Source organism: Ascoidea rubescens (assembly GCF_001661345.1).
Source record: "Ascoidea rubescens DSM 1968 unplaced genomic scaffold ASCRUscaffold_4, whole genome shotgun sequence".
In the NCBI taxonomy this organism is placed as follows: domain Eukaryota; kingdom Fungi; phylum Ascomycota; class Saccharomycetes; order Ascoideales; family Ascoideaceae; genus Ascoidea; species Ascoidea rubescens.
The window spans coordinates 781687-807930 of NW_017962916.1; the positions used below are offsets into that span (position 1 = coordinate 781687).

Sequence of the window (26244 nt, forward strand, 5' to 3'; positions counted from 1 at the left end):
CAAATTTTTTAATGAATTTTCATCAATTGAAAATTTAGTTTGTCGATTATAATTAATTTTAAATTTACCAATTGACCTAGGTGATGTCTATTAAATGATTTAATTTTATTTTTTGATAAATTCGATTCTTTCAATTTGTGTAATAAAACCAATTCATTACTAAACTCGGTTAGAGCATTTGCTGATAAATTTAATTTGTTTAAATTAATTAATTTTTCAAAATGATTTAAATTATTAATTTTGTTTCTTTCTAAATTTAGCTCTTTTAATGAAGAACCACACCTATCATCAATGTTAAACTGAACAATATTATTATTTTCCAAATTTAAATATTCAATATTGGGAGATTTTGGAGATAATGCAAAAGTTTCAAATAAATTATCAGATAGATTTAATTTAGTTAATTTCTTTGATTCAGAAAACACTTTAAATTTTCTAATTTTATTTTTTGATAAATTCAATTCGGTTATGTTAAATTAATTAAATTTGATAAATTCTCAATTATCAGAATAGAATTTCGAGACAAGCCTAAATTTACCAAGTTTAAAAAATTGGATAAATTGTTGATTGTGTCAATGTTATTTCCTGATAGATCTAAATATTCAAGATTTATTAAACTTGATAAATTTTCAATTATTCTAATTTTATTTGTTGATAAATACTCTCAAGTTAATTAAAGTTGATAGATTTTCAATTTTATAGATATTATTTCCTGTTAAATTTAGATATTTTAAACTAATTAAAGTCGATAAATTTTCAATTTTACAAATCTTATTTCCAGATAAATTTAGGCTTTTTAAAGTTGTTAAATTTGACAAATTCTCAATTTTGTTAATTTGATTTCTAGCCAAGTTTAAAGTTGATAAGTAGATTAAATTTGATAAATTTTCAATCTTGTTTATTTTATTGTATGATAAATCTAGAGTTTTTAATTTGAATAATTTTGATAAATTTTTAATTTTAATAATTTGATTTGCAGATAGACTAAAAGTTATTAAATTTATGTAATTCGATAGATTTTGGATTTGAATTATTTTATTTCCAGAAATTTTTAAATTATTTAAAGTAGAATGAGTTAAATTATTTGGATTATTTAAATTATTTAATTTATTTAATAGAGAATAATCTATCATAAATTGAGGATTCGGATAAAATCTTATATGCAATTTTTTTAATTTTGAGCAAAATTTGAATAAATTTGAATATGGGTTAATTTTTTTTATCATGTTAAAATGTAAGGAAAGATCAAAACAGATCAAAGTTTTTGAATTATTCAATATTAACAATTTGAACAAATTTTGAATTTTAAAAATGCAAATATCATCAAATTTGGATAATAAATTTAGAGAAATAGATTGCAAACCATTTTTCAATGAAAAGAGCATCTTCAAAGATTTGTAATTAGATGAGATATGTTCTGATTTCAAGTTTATGAAGAAATGTTTAGAATACTTAACAAATTGGCAAGTAAATAAACTAACATCATCAAGCTTTATCCGTAACTCATTTAGTTGACATGATTTATGATGATTCAAACTAATTGAAGAAAACAAGAGCGACAACGAGATAGATTGGAACCATTCATTATCATGTAATGCAAACAACCATAATTTATCAAAGGGCAAAAGAGATAGAATATTGCGAATAATAGTAGAAGGCAAATGATCCAAGATAGTCTGTGGGCTATTTTTTAATGTTATATGTTTCATTTAAAACAATATTATTGTGCTTGCAGTTGCTATCAACCTGATTAGAAGCCAGTCCATCATTATCTGAGCTTCTCCTAAGCACCATAACTCTTATTTTATATTATACCTCAGTCATCAACTGTGTGACGGAGTTACCGCTTTTTATGTACTAGAGCCCTATTGTAGAGCCCTGATCAGCAGATAAAAGTGGACAATTAAATCAGAACCAGCTATATGGTTTGAATGCGGTTTGATGTGCTACTGTATTATTATGCATTGTAGTGCAAAACAATAAACCTTAATCACTGGCAAATAACACCTTCAAAAAAGAGACATTTTGAGATTTTCAGCAAGAGTAGTCCTGAAAAACCTGCTTGAAAGAGATTGGCCTAGACTGGTGGAAATTTTATTTGACAAATTTTTCATTATTGGTTTGATTTATTCTTCAAATATTCATCAAAAGATAGATTCAATAGGAACTTTGTTAGGATGGTTAGTTTTTCATGCGAGGTATGGTTTTTTCTATTGTATATTTGTTTTTTTTCTCGATTTATCAATTTTACTAACAGTGCTTTTCTTTCAAGGTCTGCAATGATACTATTATCAAGAAAAAATTAGATAATCACAAGAGAATGTGTTATGGCGCATATTTCACTTGTATTGATTGTTCAAAGACGTTTGAAGGAAACGATTACAGAAAACACACTAGCTGTGTAACCGAAGATGAAAAGTATCAAAAGGCTTTATATAAACCAAAGAAAAATGGAAACAATATCGGGAGCAGTAACAATAACAAAACCCTGGCACTGAAAACAAATATCAAAAATGCAAGCAACACTATTAATAATAATGAACAGGGGAACAAGAGTAAACAACTGATAATAGAGGAATTTTCTAAAAAATCAAAAAAGCCAAAATCCAAGCATGCTTCAAAACCTGATAATACCTTGGATAATATTACCTCATTTGTTTCTTCTACTAAAAATGAATCGTTGTATAAGATAATCAAAAAAATCACAAAAAAAAACAAAAAAGAAAACAAAAAATCCATACTTAAAAAATTGAAAGTAATCAAAAACACAGATGGTTCACTAACTATCTCTATTTAATTTAACTATTTTACACATCATCCGATATGGATATTGCACAATCAGTATGGTATGGTATTGGCAACCTGCAAAGTTTCAAATACTAGAATTTTCTTGAAAAAATGATCAAAAATTATTCAAATTATTATTTTGAAGATAAAATGTAGTGATTTTCAATTCAATAAACTTTCTTAAAAAGGCACTTTTGCTCATTTATTATTGCACATACCTACAACAGTCTGTTTCGCATAGTATCATCCTGTTTTGAAATATTTTAGGTATTCAAATATTTGTGCCTTAACAATCTATTTTTTGGTTCGTATAAATTTTTATTGAATTTATTAAAGTAAACTGGAGAAATCTGGGTATTGACGGTAATAGTCGATTTATTGTTGAGTATCCATAAGTAAATATTCCTAAAAGAAACAAATATTGATAAGCTTTTTCGGATATGTCCTGTTATCAGAGGTGCATATGTCAGCTTATGGTGTTTTTCCGGTGCCACATAAACGGCTTTATCCAGATGTTTGCTCTCACTTTAATGCAACACAAAGACTAAAATTCACAACTACTACAAATACAAATTTATGATTGAGTGCTATTGATTTGCAAGCATCCTTCTGGAGCTTGATTGCTAACTCTAGTTGGTTGCGCCTTTCTGAGCATTATACTTTTGGTTTGCAAAGTCTTTATCAGCACACAACTACTATGAGCAAGAGCATCAAAAACAACTATAAATGATATTACAATATTACTAAGAAAATACTTTCAATTGCTTTTAAATTAACTATAATTTGTATTTTATTTTCATTCTTATCCAAACTTCCATTGTTCACAATTTTTTTTTGGTTTATCATTTATTGCTATTGGTGATTATGCAATGAAATAATTCATATGTATATATATATACATATATATATATACATATATATATATTCAAGATGAAAACCAAATTTTGGTTTTAAATCGCATGTTGGAAATAAACAAACAAAAAAAACAATAATTTTTTTGAAATTGATTTGAAAAAGTAAACCGATAATTTATTTGTTATGCCTGAAACAAACATTAATAAACTGCCAACTAATCCAAATTTGGACAATAATTTACAAAATCAAGGAAAAGTCAGATTAGTTGATAGTGAAGTAAACTCAACTGATATTTGTGAGATTGAAAATCAGCCTCTGCCAACAGAAGAAGAAGAAAAAACTTTACAACGTGTCTGTGAAACAATTCCCTGGGCCTGTTGGTTAGTTGCTATTGTTGAATTGTGTGAAAGATTTGCTTATTATGGATTATCTGGTCCATTTATGAACTATATGCAGTATAAGCCAGACGATAGAATTCCAGGTGCCTTAGGTCTTGGTCAGAAAAAATCAAATGCATTAAGTTATTTCTTTCAATTTTGGTGTTATGTTTGTCCGGTTTTTGGTGCTTGGATCTCTGATACATATTTAGGAAAGTACAAAGCCATTTGTTGGTTTACTGGAATTTATACAATTGGTATCTTAGTGTTATTTCTTACTTCTCTACCAGTCTCCATTGAAAATAACGTTTCATTTGGTGGATTTATTGCAGCAATCATCATCATTGGTTTAGGTACTGGTGGTGTCAAAGCAAATGTTTCTCCATTAATTGCAGACCAAATTCCCACATTCACCTCATATGTCAAAACAAATAAAAAGGGTGAAAGAGTTATTGTCGATCCTGCTGTTACATATCAAACCGTGTTCATGGTATTTTATTTATGTATTAATGTTGGTTCATTGTCATCGATTGCAACAACAACCTTAGAGAAAGAAGTTGGATTTTGGGCTGCATATCTATTGCCATTCTGTTTTTTCTTTGTTGGTGTTGGTGCATTGATCATTGGCCAAAACATTTACATCAAAACACCTCCATCAAAGACAATCATTGGCAACTCGTTCCGAATATCATTCATCACTTTGCTCAACAGGGGCAAGTTTGAAGCTGCAAAACCTTCGTTCCATCCAGAGAAGAGCTATCCATGGACAGATTTGTTTGTCGAAGAGGTCAGAAGAGCGTTGTTGGCATGTCAAGTGTTTGTGTTCTTCATCGTGTACTGGGTTGTATATGGTCAAATGTTGAACAACTTTGTGTCGCAGGCTGGCCAGATGGAGCTCCATGGCATTCCCAACGATATCATGCAGAACATCGATCCATTGACGATTATCATTTTCATTCCCATCTGCGAGAGATTGTTCTATCCATTTTTGCGTAAAATCGGCATCAAGTTCAAGCCTATCACCAGAATCTTCTGGGGGTTCATGATGGGCTCAGTTGCTATGGCATACGCTGCCATTGTCCAGAAGTTGATATACAATGCTGGTCCATGCTATGAACATCCATTGGAGTGTGCTGCTTCTGATGACGGAAACATCCCTAACCACATTCATGTTGCAGTGCAATCGCCAGCGTATTTCTTCATCGCCATGTCTGAGATATTTGCATCGATCACTGGGTTGGAGTATGCATACACCAAAGCACCACCTCAAATGAAATCGTTCGTGATGTCTTTATTCTTGTTGACATCTGCCGGTGGGTCAGCATTAGGTATTGCCTTATCGCCAACAGCAGAAGACCCTAAATTGGTATGGACATACACTGGATTATGTGTTGCATGTTTTATCACAGGCATAATGTTTTATTTCTGTTTCAGAAAACTCAACGATATGGAGGAGGACTTGAACAGGTTGGACTTTGAAGAGAAGTTGCAAGCTCAAGAAAAAAGCCTTGAGGACGAGAAGGATATCGAAAAAGTTGCCAAAGCCTAGATAGCACTTGTTATATTTTTTATAGTTATTCTAGTTTTATTTTCAATCTTTGATTTGGCTTCACTCTTCATTTGAGGTGAGTTTAACGTAAGATTACGGTCTCAAACCATTTTGGCTCGAAGACGATTCTCGGTTCGAGCTGCGCCGGGAACCGCGTTGGCGTGCATTTGTGTCATGTGACGTTTCTTTCTTCTTGCTTTTTGTTGAGAAGAAGAGTTGAACAGGCTTTGAAGACCAGTATATGACGAGCTATCATTCTTCCAATAATGCCATTGCTTGAAAATGAAGGTAAAGATATGGCGAACGATGGTATTTCTAGTGGAGCTTTGAGTGCCTTACTCACTTTGACTCCCAGGAAAATTGAATTGTTGAAAGCCAACTTGAGAGTTTGGAATGAAAATCGATTGAATGATTTTGCCAATATGGGCACTGACTCTAACCATAATACCGAAAATGTTGGTAGTGGTGGTGCATCTAAGGTTTTAGGCCTCAGTGGTGATAACAATGATACTGGTCATCTTTTTAAAATATTGAAAAATCTAGATACATCTTTAAAAAAGAACACTGCTTTTATTAAGAAAATCAAGTTATCGATTAACAAAGAAAGCCAATTGCAAATTTTAAAAGATATTTCAACTATATCTTTGGAAAAATATCTATCTGAAATTATTCCTGCTGTTTCTGAGGGCTTAACGAAATGTATTAAAAATGACGATATTAATGCTGCTTTGGAGATAGTAAGTGCATTACATCAAAGATTCTCAATTCATTTCACACCCTTTTTACTATCTTATTTTTTAAACAATTTATTACATCCAATCTCAATTCCTTCAACAGTGATGAATTCTGGCGATAAAGATCAGCAATCCCCATATTCTGCTAATAAGGATGACTTATTGAAGGCAAACAAAAAGCGGAACTTACTACGATTATTCACTGAATTTTATCTAATTGGTTTGTTCCAAAATTTCAATTTTTGCGCAAAAGATTCTCTTTCTGACTCCATCTCTAAAAAATTCAAAAGTCTTCAATCAAATAACCTTTTTGTTTTTATAATCCAAGATATTTTGTCTTCGACTGTTGAATTTAATTTAGGTATTACTTTAAATATTGTAACAATGTTTATAAAAAGATTCTTTTATCTTTTTCCTTTGTATTCAAAAGTTTTAACATTGTCCAAAGACTTGTTATCACTCTTGGATCAATCCCAAAATTCAGATCAAGAATTATCAACATTGTTATTCAATTTATTTCAAATTTATTTCAAAAAACTAGTTTCAAGGACTGAGTCCCTAAATCTTAAATTAATATCGTTGGAAAATAGAAATAAACAATTTGCAATAAGAACAGGTAAAATCTCTGATCAACATCAATCAAATTATGATGATTTATTAAATTTATATAAAAAATTCAAAAATTTATGTGAAACATTCAATGAAATTTTAAAATTTGATATCCCTGATTTTGACCAATTAACAATTGATAATAAAAAGAAATTAAACGATGATTTCAATGATCATGATCCATCCTTAGTAACAGGAGTCTTAAAACAAAACAGATTAGATGGCAAATTTTCAATCTGGTCTAATGATGAGGAAAAAAAATTCTATGAAGAATTACCTGACTTAAGAAATACAATTCCCGAAAATTTCTTACCAAATTTAAATGATTCGTCAAATAATACCGAAAATAATAATCATGCTTCGATCGGCTCTTCTACTTCTAGTAATAGCGTTACTATTACAGATAACAATGAAGAAAGATCTAAAGGTGAAAAAATGACAGAATTTTTAGTCAGATTGCAGCATTTAAATACTAGACAGGATATTGATAATTGTGCTTATGATTTTTGGTTACAGGAATTAAATAATAAAGCATCACAGCAACGACTATATCGTTTTCTAATTGAAAACACAGATCTAAGAAATGTTAAATTTTATTGCAGATTTTTGGCAATTAATCAGCATTTATTACCAAAACTAGCTCAGGATATTATCCAATATTTAGATTCTGGGTTTAAAAGACAAATTTTTAATGATTACGTTGATTTTAAAAATATCAACTATTTTTGCGAGTTGGTTAAATTTAATTTAATGCCCACTCACTTAATTTTTAATAAGATAAATTCCTTAATTTTAAATATTAATAATCCCAGAAATATTGAAATTTTAGAGATTTTTTTGGATAATTGTGGAAGATTTTTAATTTACAATGATAATGAAGAATATCTAAAATTGATGGAACAAATGATATCACTATTAATCAAAGTTAAAAATGAAAATAAAAAATTAAGCAAAGATGATCAAATTTCTATTGATAATTTTCTTTTAACCTTAAAACCACCAGATTTGAAGAATATCAATGCTATTGAAAATGAGATAAAAGAAAATCAAAATCCAGAATTTATTTTTTTTAAAAAATTGATTAGAAAACAATTGTCATCAAAAAACTTTTATACGATTTTTATGTTGATTAGAAAATTAGATTGGGAAAACTATCGAAATAATATTAATAATATTAATAACGATAATTTGAACGAGGAATCAACTGGTAATCAAATCAGTGATAATAATAATGAAAAAGATAACAATAATGAAAAGGATAACAATAATGACAAAGATAACGATAATTTTAATAAAAACTTGCCGAATTCAACTGATGGGCTAAAGAAATTATTTGACGAGCCAGAAGAGATTAATTATGAGAACATTGTTCCATTGGTCAAAATATTAAAGTTGATGTCGAAATCTAAAAATCTAAAAATTAATAATTTTGTTATTGAAGTTATAGATCTGCTAATTGAGAATATACAAGTTGGATTGGAGAATAATGATTATAGGGATAATCGTAAAAGATTGTCGGAAATCAAATATTTAGGGGAAATGTTTAATCACAAGTTGATTGGATTCAATTTAGTAACTGAGATTTGTTATAGAATTTTATTGTTCGGATATATTAATAGCAATAATCCAATCAATGAATTTGACTTGCCAAATAATTATTTTAGAATCAATTTAATAACTAGTTTATTTTTAACAATTTCTCACACATTAAGTCATTCATCAAAACAATCTAATGACAAGAGAAAAAAATTCAATAAGAGGAAAAAAAATAAAGTATCAACAAAGAAGTTGAATAAATTTTTGGTTTACTTTAATTATTATATTTTTATGAAGGTTAATATACCAAAGGATATCGAATTCAAAATCTACGATATGTATAAACAAATCAATCCTGATTTTGTATTTCGGGACAGTTTTAAAGATGCGTTTGACGAGTTTAATAAGATCAAAAATAACAACCGAGAAGTTGAAAATGGAATGGGTAATGGCACTAACGCTGAACAAGACAACGAGGATAATGAAGATAATGATAATGATAACGACAATGACAATGACAATGACAATGACAATGAAGATGATGACTTTTTATCGGAAGATGAGATGTTTGATGGAGAGGAAAACTGGATGTCACAAGAAGATGGAGAAGAAAAGGAAGAAAATAAGAAAGAAAATGAAACTAATAGTTATCTTCAGCAAAGCGAAGAAGACCATAAGATCGATGATGAATTAGAGAAGGAGTACAAGAAAATATTTTTGGATAGTTTAGAAGCAAGAAAAATTGAAAAGAAGTCGAGGTTCAATGCCCCAATTCCATCGAAATCGATGATTGAGAATTCACTCGGTTTGAACATAAATGATGGTTATGAGAAAGACATCATTGATGGCTACAGCAACCTAGAGCTAGACGATCGACACACAGGCAATGATGGCAGCGCTGTTATTGCCAGCAGAAAGACAACCAACGGCAAGATTCCTTTTGCTTTGGCAATGAAATCCAACAAAGGGAAGATTGTGCTCAAAACAGTAGAGCTCGCAAAGGACAGCAGGTTGGTGTTGGACAGACTCGAACAGGTTGAAAAGCACAAGGACGAGCAGGAAAAGATCAAGCACATTGTGCTCAGCAACATCTCGTAGGGCCTGGGGTTTTTAGGGAGCTGAAACAGAAAAAACACCAAAAGCAGCAGAGTGTAATACGCGTGTGTATGTGTGTGTATGCAATACTGCAGGGATACAAACGCATGGTTAAAACCAGCTCCGTGGGCTCTGTTTTTGTGTGAGAAAAAAATAAACAGAGCCGTAAAAAAATGTCGCTTACTGAAAAAGTAAAGGCAAAAAACAGTAAAAGAGTTGCAAATCACCAACACTGGCTGCTTATTTATTGTTTGATTGTTACCACTGCACTTTCTGAAAATCCAGTCTGTTGTCGTCTGCCATGTCTGCTTTGCTTGATTCCCAGTTTGTTCCTGCTTTTGCTGCCAATGAGGTCTACTCCATCGCTGGCAAGGCGTTGAAATTCAACACCAAGGCTGATATCCAACCATATCTTGACGAGCTAGCTGGGTTGGAGCACTTGAAGAAGTTGGACTTCTCTGGAAACACGATAGGTGTTGAGGCCTCACAGGCTTTGGCTGACTTTATCTTGGGCTTGCCTCAACCCAAGAAGGATTCCATTGTTGAGATTGATTTTAGCGACTTTTACACTGGAAGATTGAACACTGAAATTCCTCAATCTTTAGATTACATTTTGCCTTCGTTATTGACGTTGAAAAATTTGTCGATTTTAAATTTGTCTGACAATGCCTTTGGTTTGCAAACAATAGAGCCCATTGAAAAATTCTTGCCTCATGCGATTTCTTTAGATCATTTAATACTATCCAACAATGGTATGGGTCCATTTGCTGGTCAAAGAATCGCAGCTTCTTTATTCAAACTATCCTTAAATAAACAAAATAAAAATAAAAATTCTTTGATTTCCTTCATTTGCGGTAGAAATAGATTAGAAAATGGGTCAACTAATTACTTATCAATTGCCTTGAAAAACCATAAAGATTTGGAATCTATTAAATTGTATCAAAATGGTATTAGACCTCATGGTATCTCAAATTTAATTTCAAATGGCTTGAAGTATTTGAAAAATTTAAAATATTTAGACTTACAAGATAATACTTTAACTCTCTCTTCCACTCAAATCTTATCAAATAATTTAACAAATTGGTCGAATTTGCAGGAATTAAATTTAAATGATTGTTTACTATCTGCAAATGGTTCAAAAGTATTACTCGAGCTGTTATTATCAACTAAAATCACCACTCTAAACTCTTTAAAACTACAATATAATGAATTGAATTATCTTTCTTTACCTTCTTTAAATAAATACATTAAATTCAATGAAAACTTAAAATTCTTGGAAATCAATGGAAACGTTTTGAAATCTGAAGAATTGCCTTCAGAAATCTTGGAAATTTCTAAAATCTTAGAAGAAAGAGGTGGTGCTTTAGACGAATTGGACGACTTGGAAGAACCAGAAAGTGACGACGAAGACGATGAAGACGATGAAGACGACGAAGACGAAGACGAAGACGAAGAAGAAGAGGAAGAAGAACAAACTGTTGAAATCAAAGAAATTAAAAACTTTAATCCTGAAAAATTGGAAAAAAAACTACTCCAAAATTATGAAGCTGAAGCACTTTCAGAAAAATTCGAGAAACTCTCTGTTTAAATTTTTATTTGAATTTTATCAATACATTCCTGTTTACCCATTATTCTATTTCCTGTTTTGCGATTATTTATAGTTATTTATAGTTATTTATACAACATTTTAATCCTTTTTTGAGCTTACCTCACCTTATATTTTATTTTATTTTGACATTTTGTTCAGTCTTTTTCCTATATTTTTTTTTGTTTTCTCTCAGTTCTTTAAGTTATTCACCATTCATTCCCTTATTTTTAGCATTTCCAATTTGGTTTACAAAATACACTAAATAAATTATAATCCCCTTTTTTGCAGCAATTTTTTCGAGGCAAAAAAAAAGTCCTTTAACTTCACTTTTTCTGTTTGAGTTTAATCTCTCGACAAAAAAAACAACGTTCTAATCCATCACTTCTTATATCTCATACTCAATTCTTTTTCTCTATTTTCTCTAATCGTATATTTCTTTCATTCAATTATAAAATGGTTAAAAAATCACCCACTACTAAAAGAAAATTGAACAATGATAGTGATATTGAAGAGGCAAAACCTGCAAAGGATTCACCTATCACCTCAAATTTAACCAATAAAAAGGCTAAACTTAATGCTGAACAAATTCAACAAAAAGAGAATTGCGCTAAAGCTCTAAACAGAAATCATACTAGAAGAAATACATATCCAGTTGAAAACGACAATAGCAATGGTAATTCTGAAGCCAACAACCACGATATCAAACCCTCAAAGTTGACAGGAAATACTACTCCAAATTCAACCAAAGATAAAAGAATTACAAAAGTCGACATATTAAAACATTCAAAAACCATGCAAAGTTTGATTTTGAATTTACAATCAATCATCAATGATTTTCCAAATGAAAATGAAATCGAAAAAGTTCGACATGATAGTAAACCTTTAGATTATTTGTGTTCAAGCCGTAAAGAATTCTTGATGGGCGTAAAATTAAAAACTTATTATTCACTTGGTAAGTTGAGTTTATTCGATGAAATTATTAATCTTGAAACATTCAAATCCTTAGGTGAAGAAGACGAAATAATAATCTCGGATTCAGATGATGAGTTTGTTATAGATATACCTGACCAAGAAGATAAAAGTGCCATCAAAAGCCAGTTTAATCCAAAAAAGGAATTATTTGTATTTGAAAATGAGAGCAAAAACAAAGATAATGATAATAGAGTCAATAGCAAAAACAATAATAGCACAAATGATAAAAATGATAAAAAAAGCAAATCTACTGATATCTTTCCACCAGTTATCCCCAAACTTGAAGACAACAGAATTTATAAATTAATCTATTCTATGCCTGATAACAAGAATCAGAAGGACAGAGAATGGAGAGAAAATACTTTGGCAATTGGATTAAATTATTTTAACACCATGACAATTTCAATTATTAAAAAAATTCCTCATATAAAATTCGAAGAGATATTAGATATAAGTGCAAAAATAAATTTCCAACTGTGTTTAAATACATGGAGCAAATTTTATAATTTTTCTACCAAAGATGAGTTTTTATGTTATATTGGAGGTTTGCTAATTCAAGAAGACCAAAATAATTTTTTTAAAACTAAAGAAGTTAAGAATTGGTTAAATGTATTAATTACCAAAGAAATTGAAGACTATAAAAAGGCTAAGAATGGCGAAAATAATCATGTTTTGGAGAATAAAGGCACAGTTGAAGGAAATAAACAAGAAAATATTTTCTCAACTTCTCCAAACCACGATAATACTCTTAATATAACTAATAACAATTCCACTGCAAATGATAATTTTACAAGCGAAAGTGCTGGCAGTGCCACTACTCTAAGCAATAACAGTTTTTATAATCAATGCTCTGATGCCAATAATCTTCAAAGTAGATATCTAGATAGCTATGCAGAAAGCTCAAATAACAATACTATTAATAGTAAAATTTGCAATGAAGAGAAATACGCAGGAAATTTTAAAGGAATTAATGCTTTTGATAACGATGAAATTAATGTGAAAGGTCTACAGGATAAAACCGCCAAAGCTAGATTATATGGATTAATTGGCACTCCAAAAAATTCACCCAAGTATGATATTTTAGAATATGGTAATATTTTTGACAAACAGTTCAAAGTTTCCTGCAAACTAAATGATCAGATATTGGGTATTGGTATTGGCAAAAACACCAAAGAAGCTGGAATTAGAGCAGCAATGATCGCGTTGAGAGAACAAGAACGTATATTTCGTCAGAGATATAATCCGTGTAACAGTAATGTATCAGAATCAAATAATGATTGCAATCATGCTTCCAACATGAATGACTTCAATCCTAATAATATGGAAGATATATTTACCTTGAAATCTTACATCACTAAAGAAGTGATAAATGACAACGAATTTGATGTTTATAACGTACTACCTATCAGTGAAGATTTTATTGACTACTCAGCAAGAGAAAAATTATACACAATTATCATGAATATCAAAAAGGTCAGCATACCTCCAAGATACGAAATAAATAAAATTGGTGCTAATTTTATCCAATCCACTTTTGTCTTGAACAACATTCCCATAGCTAAAAGTATTGGTGCAAATAAGAAAAAAGCCAGTCAGGTTGTTGCTATGTTTTTATTAAAAAATCCAAAAGTTTTAAATAGATTCAATAAATAAACTATTAATTTGTACTTTATGATCATTAAGTTTTGATTTTTTTTTCATTTACTCGGAAAAATAATCACAAAAAGTTTATTCTTGTTTTTCTATATTAATGAATAATTAAATGAACAAACTTCTTTACATTATAAACCTGTTGTTTGAAATATATTAATACGATTATATAAAAACTAAATTCAGTTGGGATTTCTATTAAAAAGTTTTCCTAAATTAGTCTTTAAATTTTCATTGACATTTTTAAAATTATTCTCGCTGTTCAATGCGAAATCTTTTAAATTTTTTTCAATTTGATTTGTATTGAAATTATCGCCAAAAGTGGTCGTTTTTTTAATTAAATTTAAATTTGTCGACTTGACTTTTGGTAAAAGATTAAAATTTAATTCGGGTATTGTCGTCGATGAGTTTCCGAGCAATGGAGAAGATAAGGTTGGTAGCTCTATAGATGAACCTAGCAGCCCTGAGTTTGTTAACAATATAGTATTAATATTTAGATCAACTTTTTTAGCTCCGATGTCATTGTTTACTGTCATATTGATATTGGATAAAACTGGTGAGTCATCCATTAACTTTGACCCAGTGTAGTTTTTGACATGATTATCAAACAAATTTCTGAATTTTTTGATTTCACTTTTATCTTGATAAGAAGTGGAACTTGGTGAATAGACAATACCTTTTAGAGTTAATATTTTTAGAAAATTATTAAAATTTTTATCACCGACAATTAAAAAATAATTTGAAATCAAGTTATCTTTATCCTTATTATCAATCATAATCATTTTTAAAATTTTTTCAAACTTGTTGTACTGAAGATCAATGGTTTTGAAATAACTCTTTGATAATTTGATAGCCAATTTATTTTCTGATGATTCAAAGCTTTTAAGTCTATTGCTTTGAGCCTGATTTTTGAGTTCATTTTCAATTTCAGAGTCTGTCATGGCAAGTGTTTTGGGTAAATTTTTAAAAAAATCTTTCAATGTCGAAAGATCTAACAAAATTTGCTCTGCGGTGATAATGGATATTGGTTTTAACGAGATAAATTTGCTCAAGAATTTCTTAATAATAAATTCTACTAATTTGTCCATAAAATTTTTCACATACACATCTCTATTGAATTTGAATAAAAATTTTCTCAAGTTTTTTAAAATTATTTCTTTTAAATCAATGATATAACGGCTTTGATCAGAAACATCTCTAATTAATTTCCAATTATTATTTGTCATTTCTTTCCATGATAATTCGCAATCTAAATCAATTTTAGTTAACAACTTGTTCATTGAGTCAGTTATTAAACTGACATATATTTCTTTTGAATTTTCAAATTTAGCTTCAACTTTTGGTGATAGTTCAGGGGTTATTAGAGATTTTAATTTCTCAACCAATTGGTCTATGGTGATATTTATGTAGTCAGACGTATTAAAAATTAAAATAAGATAGTCTACTCCTTCAGAAACAATTAAATCTCTATCGTTCTTTGGGAAAAGTGGTTTTAAAATTTTTTCATTATAATCGTTTAAATGCTTTACATACAAATCAGTCAAATTTAGTAAAAATAAGCCATTTGATAGTTTAATTGCATGATTGAGAATCTGTCGATAAGTTCTGAATAACTCAGCTGAGGAAGGTATGACATCAGTTATAATATCTTCTTGTTTAATAGACGAGTTATCATTAATATCTTTTTGAGCAGGGGATAGTTTTGGCGCTGCCATGTATTTTAAAAAGTTCTTTGATATGATGCTACTTTGTTGATCTAACCAAATTGAGAGATAAGGCTCAAAAGCGATTGAAATTTTTTTTGTGAAAAAAGTTGAGTTATTATTTGATTTATTCAAGTAATCTTCAAATTCCAATGTCTCACTGAGGGTTTTCAATAAAATATTGACAATTGAATTTGAGCTTGAGTCATTATCATCACCAGAATTATTGATACTGTTATTATTGTTATTGTTTTTATTATTAAGGTTATCCTGTTTGATGTTATTTAAAAGTAGCTTTAAATCATCTTTAGTAAACTCGCAAAACCGTTTGCATATTTCAAATTTTAAACCATAAGACTTTGAAAAAAATTTATAATAATAATCATTAAAATTTCTAAAAATCTTTTTAAAATATATATAACGACGAGATAAATTTTCCAATGAGCCAGCTTCATCGCTGATATTAAAAATTGATTTGAACTCTTTAAATTGTAAAGTTATGAATAGGTTGAGTAGCTTGTCATGGTAAGATTGGCCAATTATATCTAAAATTTCACAGGCTTTTATTAATTGAGATGCATTTGATTGTGAGTGTGGATTCTTTTTTTTTCCACCTAAAAGAGATTCAAAATCGCTAAATATCTGGTCGGTTAAATTGATTTTTAGCTTTGATATATCCTTTGACAATAGGTTTATTTCGCTAATATTTTTATAATTTTGAAAATGTAAATTTAATTGAATTACGACCGATATTAGATTAAGCATTTCATTATAGTCATTTGAACTGCTATTTGGATCTTTAGCATCGGAGGACAACATGTTATTCAATTGGTCATAAGCAGTTAATAACATTTGCAATCTTTTTAGGACAGTCATTGAGAGAACCAAATTTTTTTTACCTTGATCTAGATTTTGAATATTAAAAGTCATATTTGAGATTGTCTGTTGGGTCTTTTCGGCTAAAGATCTTGTTTCGTTGATTTCACTGATTAAATTTGATATGTCATCATCATAGTTAATTTTGGAGCTCAAATTGGAGTTTTTCTTGTTATATAATATCTGTTTTTTATAAATTTTTTTATCGAGATTTATTTTGTAATTGTTTGAATAATCCAAAAGCTGATTTAATTCACCAAGAGATTCAGGGGAATCAAATAGTTGGTTTAAGTGGACCATGGGATCATAGTAAGGCGAGGTAAGGTCAGCCTGAGAATCAATAGAACTGGACATTATATTAGACACATTTATTACAAAGTGGTAAAGCGTTGGAGATAAGACGAGGACGTCAAGATAATAAATAAATAAATAAAGAGATCAAGATGAGATAAAAATGAAAAAAAGCTAACAAATATACAAAATCCAAATACAGTACAAATCATGCGAGAAAAAGCCCGCTTACATAATCGGGGGATAATATATACAGATTTTACAGGTTTTTCAATATTTGATTAGGATTTGGTCGATTTCTTTTATTTCTTTTGTTTGTTTTGTTTTTTATTGGTGTTTTTTGTTTTTTTATTGATTTTTGGAGTGTTATTTTCCAGCAGCTGGGATAGAGTGGTTTGGGAGTGTGTGTCTTTGTGAGAAGTTATATTGTAAACAGTGTCGATGATAGACTGTTGAGGTTCGCTGATTGATTTTTGATTTTGACTTTGATTTTGATTTTGGTTTATATCTTCAATTTTGTTTTGGGGTTTTTTTTCAATTTTTGCTTGGATTTTATTTTTATTTGGGGACAATAGAGAGGGGATGGATTTAACGTCTTGTTTAAACAAATTGAAGCTTTCCTTTGTTCTCCACAAAAAGCCATGTTTTTCCTTTAATTTCAATTTGTTTGACTCTATTTTCTCATTCATTGCAGCGTACCTATCTTCCCAAGATATGGCAGCTTCGGCTTCTTTAATTGACTCTTTACCGAATAGGATATCAAAGATTCTGCCATCACCCCAAAAGAAACCATTTCTATCCACTATCCATGGGAGTTTTCTATTTTTATCAAAGATAAAGAAGAGAAACGAGCTTTTATCAAGCACACCATAAAAGCCCTTATTTGTGAAGATTCTTGCTTTACGAGATCTGGTTAAATCGTTTAAGGGAATTGTATAAGTTGGAGTTGGTCTGCCGGGAATTAGAGGATGAGATGTGATTTTGATTAGTTCATTACTTAGTAAGTCGTTAGAAACCTTTTTAGAAGAGATCTTTGGATTGATGGATAAAGAGCTTGGGATATAATAAATTCTTCTAACTAAGAGATTTGGAAGGACAGTAGCTAAAAAGATTAAAGCAAGAGGAACAGAGAAAATGACAATATTTGTTAAGCATTTTAGACCAAAGTAGAACAAATTTTCAGAGGGAGATAGTTTGTCATTATTTTGAAGGAAAATTTCATACGCAACCTCAGAAGAGGTTTTGATAAAAGTTATAGCATAAAAAGTAAAGACAAAGATGACACAGAGCCTGATTAAGAAATACAAACGATGAGATTCAGATTCATAAATCAACTCTGGCTTGTTCCTTGATTTCAATATATTAAACATTTTTGTTAAAGTCATGGTTGAGCTAGGCTGAGGCACACCAGGTCTCGGCAATAAGTTTGGAATGACATCCTTTTTGAGATTAAAGGACGATGGAAGTCTGTCCTTCAAAGCGTTTGATTGAATGGTTTCACCGGGAAGATGATCCCTGATTTGCTGAGTGAATATTTCCTTTCTGATTGTGTATTCCTTTTTCAAGCTAGCTTGCTGCTCCTTTGACAATTGTGAAAATTGGCTATTCTTTAGATTGGCCAAGTCTTTGGGAACATGGTCGTTTTCATTAGCACTTTTGCTGGAACCATCGTTCTTGCCAGCATGATCTTTGTCACTATAAGCATTTTTCTTTTTATCCGACCCAGCAGTGCCCTTGTTAGTATTTTTGCTAGTTTTTTTACTGGTGTTTTTACTAGTGTTTTTGTTAATGTTTTTATTTTTGTTGGTGATGCTGTTACTGGACTGGTATCTCTTAACTGAAAAATTGAAGAAAATCGGCGAGGCCTTTGAGGTCAGAACTGACAACCTGACCAAGGGCAACGATCTGGAGACCAAAAAAGAAGCTGTAATTTGACGAAGAAGCAACATCTTCCCACGTCGTTGCTTTCTGCTGCCTGATCTGTTTCTGTTTCTCTTTCTGATTCTTTTCAAGTTCCAGCTCCACTGAAATGCCGCTACACAAAATCAGGCACGTGTAGAACAGAGACCACAGAAAGAGGGCTTTTGGCAGCCAATCAACGCTAACAATCAGATGTAATATTGTGCACTAGAGTGTGCACTGAGACATGCATAGATGCATAAAATTGCATATAATGCACCAACATGAACGTGGCGCAGTGCTGTCGCTCTGGGGTAATTCTGCGTGATGCGGCAAGGATTCTGTTCGGATCTTGCCGGCAGCTGCACGTCGGGTTTTCGATGTTTTTTTCGTCGCTCAGTACAATTCAAAAGCTTCGCTCCGTACTGACGATTTTTTACGGCTTATTGTTTTCTTCCGTTAATTGTTCTCCAAACTTTATTTTTCTTTCAGTGTTTAACAAATCAGTTTTTCTTTTTTGTTATTGTTTAGAGACAATGATTTTGCTTCAGTTTTTTTGATTTTGATTTAAATTTCTACATTCATCAACACATACAAATCAATTAGGCTTTGTTTTTATTTTTACTAACATAATCCATTATTAGCTCCAGCTCCGATTAAAATCTTTCAAAGTTATAATTGTTGCAAGAATATTGCAATGGTAAACTAATAGTGTTGTCACTAGCGGAAAATTTTATATTTATCTTACAGTTTTTATTTAATTCAAAGAATATTCCTCTACCACCATTCGATTCAACAACTCCATAGGAACCAGGTTCACTGCAAAAAACCATTGTCCATAAATAATGGCAAAAGGAGACAAATGATCTGAAATATATTACAAGTTTGGATAATTGAAGCCCTATTTATATAAAGGAGAATAAAGTCTGGGGAACGATCGACGGAAAGAAATAATACGCCGTAGACTACCGGAAACAGACGTATACGATAATGGAATATAAATACATATTTTCGGTAAACCGTGCTTGTCAATGGATATCGTACCGTGTTATAACTTCCGCCGTTGAGACGAAATGGCATCAAAAATGTTTACAAAAGCTGCTTCTCTCTTCAGATAATTCTCATTCAGTTTTATAACTAAATTATTCTGCTGAATTATTCTACTTTTTTGATATTACTACTTTTTGATTGACTTTTGTTTGCTCCTAAGATGCTGCTGGATTTTCAATCTGTTGGGAAATTTTCTTGCTCGACTCTGTTTCAACTGGGTGTTTTTTCTTCTAGCTAATATTAATTATTTGGCTTCTAGATTCAATTGTTGTTTTATCTTCATATTTGCTTTATTAGCTGCTTTTTAATTGCATTTCCACAGCTTTTTAAAAATACTGACATGTTATTATTCACCTTCTGTTTATCGTTAAGAATTATTATCTTACATTTTAATCGGCCTCTTGAGCAACTGCTACAATTAAATTATCATGCTCTAAAGATTTCGGCTTTTTATTCTTAATTCCTTTTTTATTTTTATTTTCACTTACTGGTATTTCCACTCACCTTTTCATCTAAAGTAAAAATTCTAAAATCAACAGACTTTTTTTAAAAAAAATCTAAATTCTAATTTTTTTAACTTCAAAATTGTTTTGCCTCAATTTTTATTCCAAGAATCAATTTCAAAATATATTCATTCTCCATTTTTTCCACAATCATATAAATTAACCCAACTTTCCCTTAACTCTTCCAATTTTTTCTTCTACCTTTATTTCTTCCTGGTTTTTTTTTTATACCTTTTTTTTTGGTTCCTAGGTTTTGCTCTCCTCAATTTTTAAATACACTATTTGGTGAATTAATCTTATTTCATTTAACCTTTATTTCTGTTGCTACTGCTACTGCTACTGCTATCGCTATTATCAAAGCTATTGTTTCTATTTTTGCTGTCTTTGCTGATTTTACTACCTTTGCTAACATTCTTCAACAAGAATGCTGAACGCTACTTCTGCTGATAAAAAGCATGACGCTGTTTTTGCTGTTACAGCTGCTGCTGCTGATAACGATTTAGAAGCTGGTATTTCAACTCATCCTACTTTAAATGACCATTATCCCTATCTGGTTCAAAGTTTAAGCAGTTGCCATGATCCAAAATCAATTTTACATTTCAAATCTTTAATCAATAATGATTCGAAAGATTTGAATCTTTTTTTTGAAAATTTGAAAACAGATCCTCAAGATGGGTTACCAATTGATCAGTATTCAAATCCTTCTTTGTTAAAATCAAGAACAAAAATTTATGGTAAAAACAAAATCCCCGTAACTCCCCCAAAGAGTTTCTTCAGATTATGTTTGATTGCTTTAAAGGATAAAATCATGATTATCTTAACTGTCGCTGCTATTGTCTCATTAGCTTTAGGTTTATATGAAACTTTTGGTGAAAAAGCTGAACTTGATGCTAATGGCAAAGAAATCCCAAGAGTAGCTTGGGTTGAAGGTGTTGCCATCTTAGTAGCTGTTGCAATTGTCGTTTTGGTTGGTGCTGCAAATGATTTTCAAAAGGAAAAACAATTTGCTAAATTAAACGCTAAAAAGGAAGATCGAGAAATTGTTGTCATAAGAAATGCTAATGAAATTTGCATCTCTATTTACGATCTATTAGTCGGTGATCTAATCAAATTAGAGACAGGTGATATTGTTCCTGCTGATGCAGTTCTAGTAAAAGGTTCCTTTGAAGTCGATGAAAGTAACATCACCGGTGAAACTGATACTATCAAAAAATTCCCAATAGATTTCACTCTTCAATCTTACGATGATAATTACAAGGGCACAAATTTAGATATTAACCACGATAACGATATTTATGATCCCTTTTTAATCTCAGGTACAAGAATTTTATCCGGTTTAGGTCAAGGTATTGTTACAAGTGTTGGTCCAAATTCAATTAATGGTAAAGCAATGATGTCTCTTAAAGTTGAGCCTGACCCAACTTCATTAACTGTTAGATTGGACAGTTTAGCTACTGGAATTAATAAATTTGCTATCATTGCTGGTTCAATTCTATTCATTGTTTTATTAATTAAATTTGGTACAGAGTTGACAAAAGGGGGTAGATACTATGATTACACTGGCTCTGAAAAGGGTACTAAAGTCTTGGATAGTTTTATCACTGCAGTTGCTCTTATTGTTGTTGCTGTTCCTGAAGGTTTACCCTTAGCTGTCACAGTAGCCTTAGCATTTGCTACAACCAGAATGGCTAAAGATGGTAATTTGGTTCGTATTTTAAAAGCTTGTGAAACAATGGGTGGTGCCACTGCTGTTTGTTCTGATAAAACTGGTACTTTAACTACAAATAAAATGAGAGTTGTTAGAGCTATTTTAGGTTCATTAGAGTTTAACAACACAGGTACTAATCACTCTTTAACTGATGATTTATTGGATCAAAAATTCAAAAATTCAAAGAAATTATCTCCTGTTAATGAAACTGCATTTGATATTAAAGAAAAGCTCTCAGATTCCATAAAAGAAAAGGTTTTGACAAACATTGCTTTAAATTCTTCTGCTTTTGAAAACATGGAAGAGCAAGAAGCTGTTGTAGCAAAAAAGGTTGAAAAAAAGAAATGGTATAGTTTTAGTTTATTTTCTCCTGATTTTTTCGGAGAAGGGCCTAGAAAGAGAACAGAACATGAAAAATTCATTGGTTCAAAAACCGAGACTGCATTGATGTTTATGGCACAAGATATTTTAGATATGTGTGGTGAAAAAAATTTAGATGCTTTACGTAAACACACAAACTTGTTGCATATCAAAAGAATCGTCGAAGTTATTCCCTTTGAAAGTTCAAGAAAATGGGCTGGTGTAGTAACAGAAAATAATAATGGCCTGTTTACATTTTATATCAAGGGTGCTTCAGAGATTGTTTTTGGAAAATGTGGAACCTATTTAAATAACGACAATCAAAGAAATGTGATTGATGAAGAAAAGAAAACACTAATTTTTGATAAAATTGAATTTTATGCTAAAAATGCTTTAAGAACCCTTGTATTAGCTCACAAAAATTATTCATCATGGCCACCAAAAGGAGACATCTTTAATGAAGTTGGTACCGAGATTGATCCAACCAAATTTTTTAATGCTTTACCATCAGAGTTTATTCACAGTACAAATAGTGCTCCTCTTCCGAAAATTACTATTGCAAACCAAGATGTTGTCAAAACTCATTTAAGCGACTACCAAGAATCGTTGACTTTGGATTCTCTTGTTGGAATTCAAGATCCATTAAGAGAAGGAGTTGCTGATGCTGTTAAACTGTGCGAAAATGCCGGTGTAACTGTGAGAATGGTTACGGGTGATAACATCATTACTGCTAGATCTATTGCTTTGGGTTGTGGGATTTTAACACCCAGTCAACTATCTAATCCTAGTGCTTGCATGGAGGGTCCAACTTTTAGAAACTTATCTCATGCTGAACGTAGAAAAGTTATTCCTGAATTAAAAGTGCTTGCAAGATCTTCTCCAGAAGACAAAAAGATATTGGTTGAGAATTTGAAAGCAATGAGAGAAGTTGTGGCTGTTACTGGAGATGGTACGAATGATGCACCTGCTTTGAGATTAGCTGATGTTGGATTTTCTATGGGTGTGTCTGGTACTGAAGTTGCAAGAGAGGCATCAGATATTGTTTTAATGACAGATGATTTCAGTGCAATTGTCAAAGCCATCAAATGGGGAAGATGTGTTTCAATTTCAATTAAAAAGTTTATTCAATTTCAATTGACTGTCAATATTACTGCTGTTGTTTTAACTTTTGTTTCTGCAGTTGTTTCTGACGAAGGGGAATCTGTCTTGACTGCTGTTCAATTATTATGGGTCAATTTGATCATGGATACCTTGGCTGCTCTAGCTTTAGCTACTGATAAACCTGACGATGACATTTTGGAAAGTAAACCAGATGGTAGAAAGGCACCTTTGATTGCTGTATCAACCTGGAAGATGATTCTTGGTCAATCATGCACTCAATTAATTGTTACTTTTATTTTGCATTTTGTTGCCCCAAAAATATTCTATGGGAATAGAGAACTTACTAACCATGAACATGGTCAAATGGCTTCAATGACATTTAACGCTTTTGTTTGGTTGCAATACTGGAAGTTGTTTGTTACCAGAAAGTTAAATGAAGCTGACGGAATTAAAAAGGTTAGAGATAGAATAACCATGAGAAATTTGAATTTTTTCCAACATTTGTTCAGAAACTATTATTTTATTGTGATTTCAATTCTTATTGCAACAATTCAAATCATGATCATGTTTGTCGGTGGTACTGCCTTTTCAATTACTCGTCAAACTGGTGCTCAATGGGGTACTGCTGTTATTAGTGGTATGGTATCAATACCAGCTGGTACTCTTATCAGAATTTGTCCAGATGAATGGGCAATGTTCATCTTTCCATCAACAGTATTTAAATGGAGTGTCTATGTGTTATCATTTGATTTCCTTAGAAAAAGCAAAAAGTCACCAAGATCCAAAAATTCCACAGATTCTGATTCATTTATTGACAGTGAAACAGACACTGCCAATTCAAAAGATGGTGTAAAGGGTAATGAAAAGAAAACTCCTTTCAGATATTTTAGTAAAGGTATAAAAGGTTCATTCATATCTAATCAATCAACTATATTCAATAAAGAAGATCAAGAAGAAGAAAATCAAAAAAACTATTCACAAAGAAATGGGCATTTAGCCTTGCCTGATAATCAAGGGGGTTCAGGACAAAAGGAATCAAGAAATGAGATTTCATCTGTCACCTTAGCCAATTAATCTTCTAAATTTTATTTGTTTATTATATTACATCATGTGAATTATCAAAAGGAGAATTTTTATTTCTAAAAATCTTTTTTTTCAAATCTTTTTTCTCAAGTGATCCTTATTCCAATTAAGATATAGTATTTTCTCCTTCATTCCTAAATCTTTTCGATAAGATTATGATGTTTAAGGTATCTCTGATAATATTTTTATAAAAATTTGATATTGGTAACCTGTTTTAATAATTTTTGAAAATAAAATTGGGAAAAGTTTGCTTAATTGTGTTGTGAATTTCAAAATGCTGAACCTCTTTTTAATTTATATAATCCTTTTTCTCCAATGAAGCTCTGTTCAGATGATTTTTGAATCAAAAGATAGTGGAGCTCTATCCTATTGGTTTTTAAGTTGCTAAATGCTGAAGCTCTATTCTGTTAATGTTTAAGTTGGTAAACACTAGAGCTCTATCTAGGTGAAGGTAAAATTGCTAAATGCTGGAGCTCTATTTAATTGTTGTGGTAATTGCTGATACACAGGAGCTCTGTTTAATTGAAATTTGAAAATACCGAAATACTAGAGCCCTGTTTATTTGATTTTTGATATTATTTGAGTGCTAAAACTCTGTTCAAATGATAAATTAGTTCAAAGACATACTGAAGCTCTGTTTCTTTGAATTTTCTCCAAAAAATTACTGAAGCTCTGTTTAATTTGGTTTTGATAAAAAAGATATGCAGAAACTCTGTCCGTTTGGATTTTGTTGATTTATCCTCTGAAATTTCATGATTGAATACTTTAAACCTAGCTGGTAAAAATCTATTTAATGGTTTAACTCTTAAGATAATGAGTGATATTGAATCGGTTTGTATTATTTTTACTATCAATTTGAAAACACCTTTAAAAAATCAAAGGTTATGATACTAACAATTGTTTTTATATTGAGTAATATTTTTAGATTGGTTTTTTGTTTTGGTGAAAGGAATATTTTCGTTTGTATTTTTGAAAATTATTTAACTTAAATTTGTCTTTCTTTTGATTAATTACTAACATTTTAAATTGGTTTTAAAAGGTTTAAAACAATTGATGAACTGGTTAATCAAATTGAATTTAATGTTATTGAAAGTTTTTTATTTTTTATTTTTTTTGTTTTTTGTTTTGAGAATTGATGATATGAAATTGATCAATATGCCATTGAGTTGTTTTTGCTTTCAGGATAATTCATCTGGTTTTGACTTGGTTAATACTAAAATGGTAAGTTTACTAATTAATTTTTAAAAAGTTTTTCATTTTCTTTTAAAAAAGAATTTCCTATTTTAGATTATTTTTGGTATGTTATACTTTTGATTTATCAACTGCTAATTGGTTATGTTATAAGTAAAGAAAATGGTTGAATTAATGTCTTTTGTAATATGGTAATGAATGATGGGTTTTAAAATTGCTTGTGTTTTTTGTTTATGTTTTGATAAAATGGTTGATGTTTGTTTTTTCTTATTTGGTTTGTTGAAATATGATTTAATGTTGTACTGTTATTTTGGGTTAATTTTTTTTGAATTGCATTTGGTTTTGAATATATATGGAATATAGAAGTAGCATTTATAGACTTTAAATTTTTTATTGAATAGTATGTACTATAATAAATGAAAAATAGAATAAAAAATAAGAATATAATTAATTAAAAGTATTATAGAGATAATTGGAAGAAAACCAAATTAGTCTATAAAAATAAAAACAAAACTTTGAACAGTATTTAAAGAAGTTGATAAATACAATAATAAAAAGCAATGAAGAAATAAATAAATAAAATTAAAAAAACAAAGAAAAAGAAAAAGAAAAAAAGATATATAATAAAAATAAAGATTTAAATAAGTTAATAAAAATACCCTTCAAATGCATTTAATTCAACTGCAATTAACCCAATCATTATAATTCATATCTGAGAAGACGAGGA

The 26244-nt window shown here is 30.3% G+C and overlaps 9 protein-coding genes across 9 annotated transcripts; 6 read left to right on the plus strand and 3 right to left on the minus strand.

The window, feature by feature from the left end:
- Positions 1-2177: 2177 nt before the first annotated feature.
- Positions 2178-2797, plus strand: ASCRUDRAFT_80330 (uncharacterized protein; the record flags this gene model as incomplete). The annotated part of the gene is made up of 2 exons (XM_020194483.1): positions 2178-2198; positions 2273-2797. The coding sequence occupies 2 exons, from the start codon at positions 2178-2180 to the stop codon at positions 2795-2797; spliced, it is 546 nt and encodes a 181-aa protein (XP_020048303.1).
- A 1028-nt stretch (positions 2798-3825) lies between these two features.
- PTR2 (Ptr2p) lies at positions 3826-5568 on the plus strand (the record flags this gene model as incomplete). The annotated part of the gene is made up of 1 exon (XM_020192700.1): positions 3826-5568. The coding sequence occupies one exon, from the start codon at positions 3826-3828 to the stop codon at positions 5566-5568; it is 1743 nt and encodes a 580-aa protein (XP_020048304.1).
- Positions 5569-5990: 422 nt separating this feature from the next.
- Positions 5991-9545, plus strand: ASCRUDRAFT_69701 (regulator of nonsense transcripts 2 family protein; the record flags this gene model as incomplete). Its single annotated transcript, XM_020191701.1, has 2 exons — positions 5991-8892; positions 9049-9545. 2 exons carry the CDS (start codon positions 5991-5993, stop codon positions 9543-9545), a joined length of 3399 nt encoding a protein of 1132 aa, XP_020048305.1.
- Positions 9546-9897: 352 nt separating this feature from the next.
- Positions 9898-11007, plus strand: RNA1 (GTPase-activating protein RNA1; the record flags this gene model as incomplete). Its single annotated transcript, XM_020189897.1, has 1 exon — positions 9898-11007. A coding segment is annotated over one exon (1110 nt), but the record flags the coding sequence as incomplete, so codon positions are not given.
- A 576-nt stretch (positions 11008-11583) lies between these two features.
- On the plus strand, positions 11584-13755 carry ASCRUDRAFT_7450 (uncharacterized protein; the record flags this gene model as incomplete). The annotated part of the gene is made up of 1 exon (XM_020192712.1): positions 11584-13755. The coding sequence occupies one exon, from the start codon at positions 11584-11586 to the stop codon at positions 13753-13755; it is 2172 nt and encodes a 723-aa protein (XP_020048307.1).
- A 656-nt stretch (positions 13756-14411) lies between these two features.
- VPS53 (Vps53p) lies at positions 14412-16640 on the minus strand (the record flags this gene model as incomplete). The annotated part of the gene is made up of 1 exon (XM_020189716.1): positions 14412-16640. A coding segment is annotated over one exon (2229 nt), but the record flags the coding sequence as incomplete, so codon positions are not given.
- On the minus strand, positions 16612-18911 carry ASCRUDRAFT_75233 (uncharacterized protein). The gene has a single exon (XM_020192979.1). It carries the CDS (start codon positions 18569-18571, stop codon positions 16925-16927), a length of 1647 nt encoding a protein of 548 aa, XP_020048309.1. The 5' UTR covers positions 18572-18911; the 3' UTR covers positions 16612-16924.
- A 118-nt stretch (positions 18912-19029) lies between these two features.
- On the minus strand, positions 19030-19523 carry ASCRUDRAFT_75234 (uncharacterized protein). The gene has a single exon (XM_020192980.1). It carries the CDS (start codon positions 19352-19354, stop codon positions 19178-19180), a length of 177 nt encoding a protein of 58 aa, XP_020048310.1. The 5' UTR covers positions 19355-19523; the 3' UTR covers positions 19030-19177.
- Positions 19524-20090: 567 nt separating this feature from the next.
- PMC1 (calcium-transporting ATPase PMC1) lies at positions 20091-24317 on the plus strand (the record flags this gene model as incomplete). The annotated part of the gene is made up of 2 exons (XM_020191187.1): positions 20091-22604; positions 22656-24317. Exons 1-2 carry the CDS (start codon positions 20499-20501, stop codon positions 24315-24317), a joined length of 3768 nt encoding a protein of 1255 aa, XP_020048311.1. The 5' UTR covers positions 20091-20498.
- Between the last annotated feature and the right edge of the window lie 1927 nt (positions 24318-26244).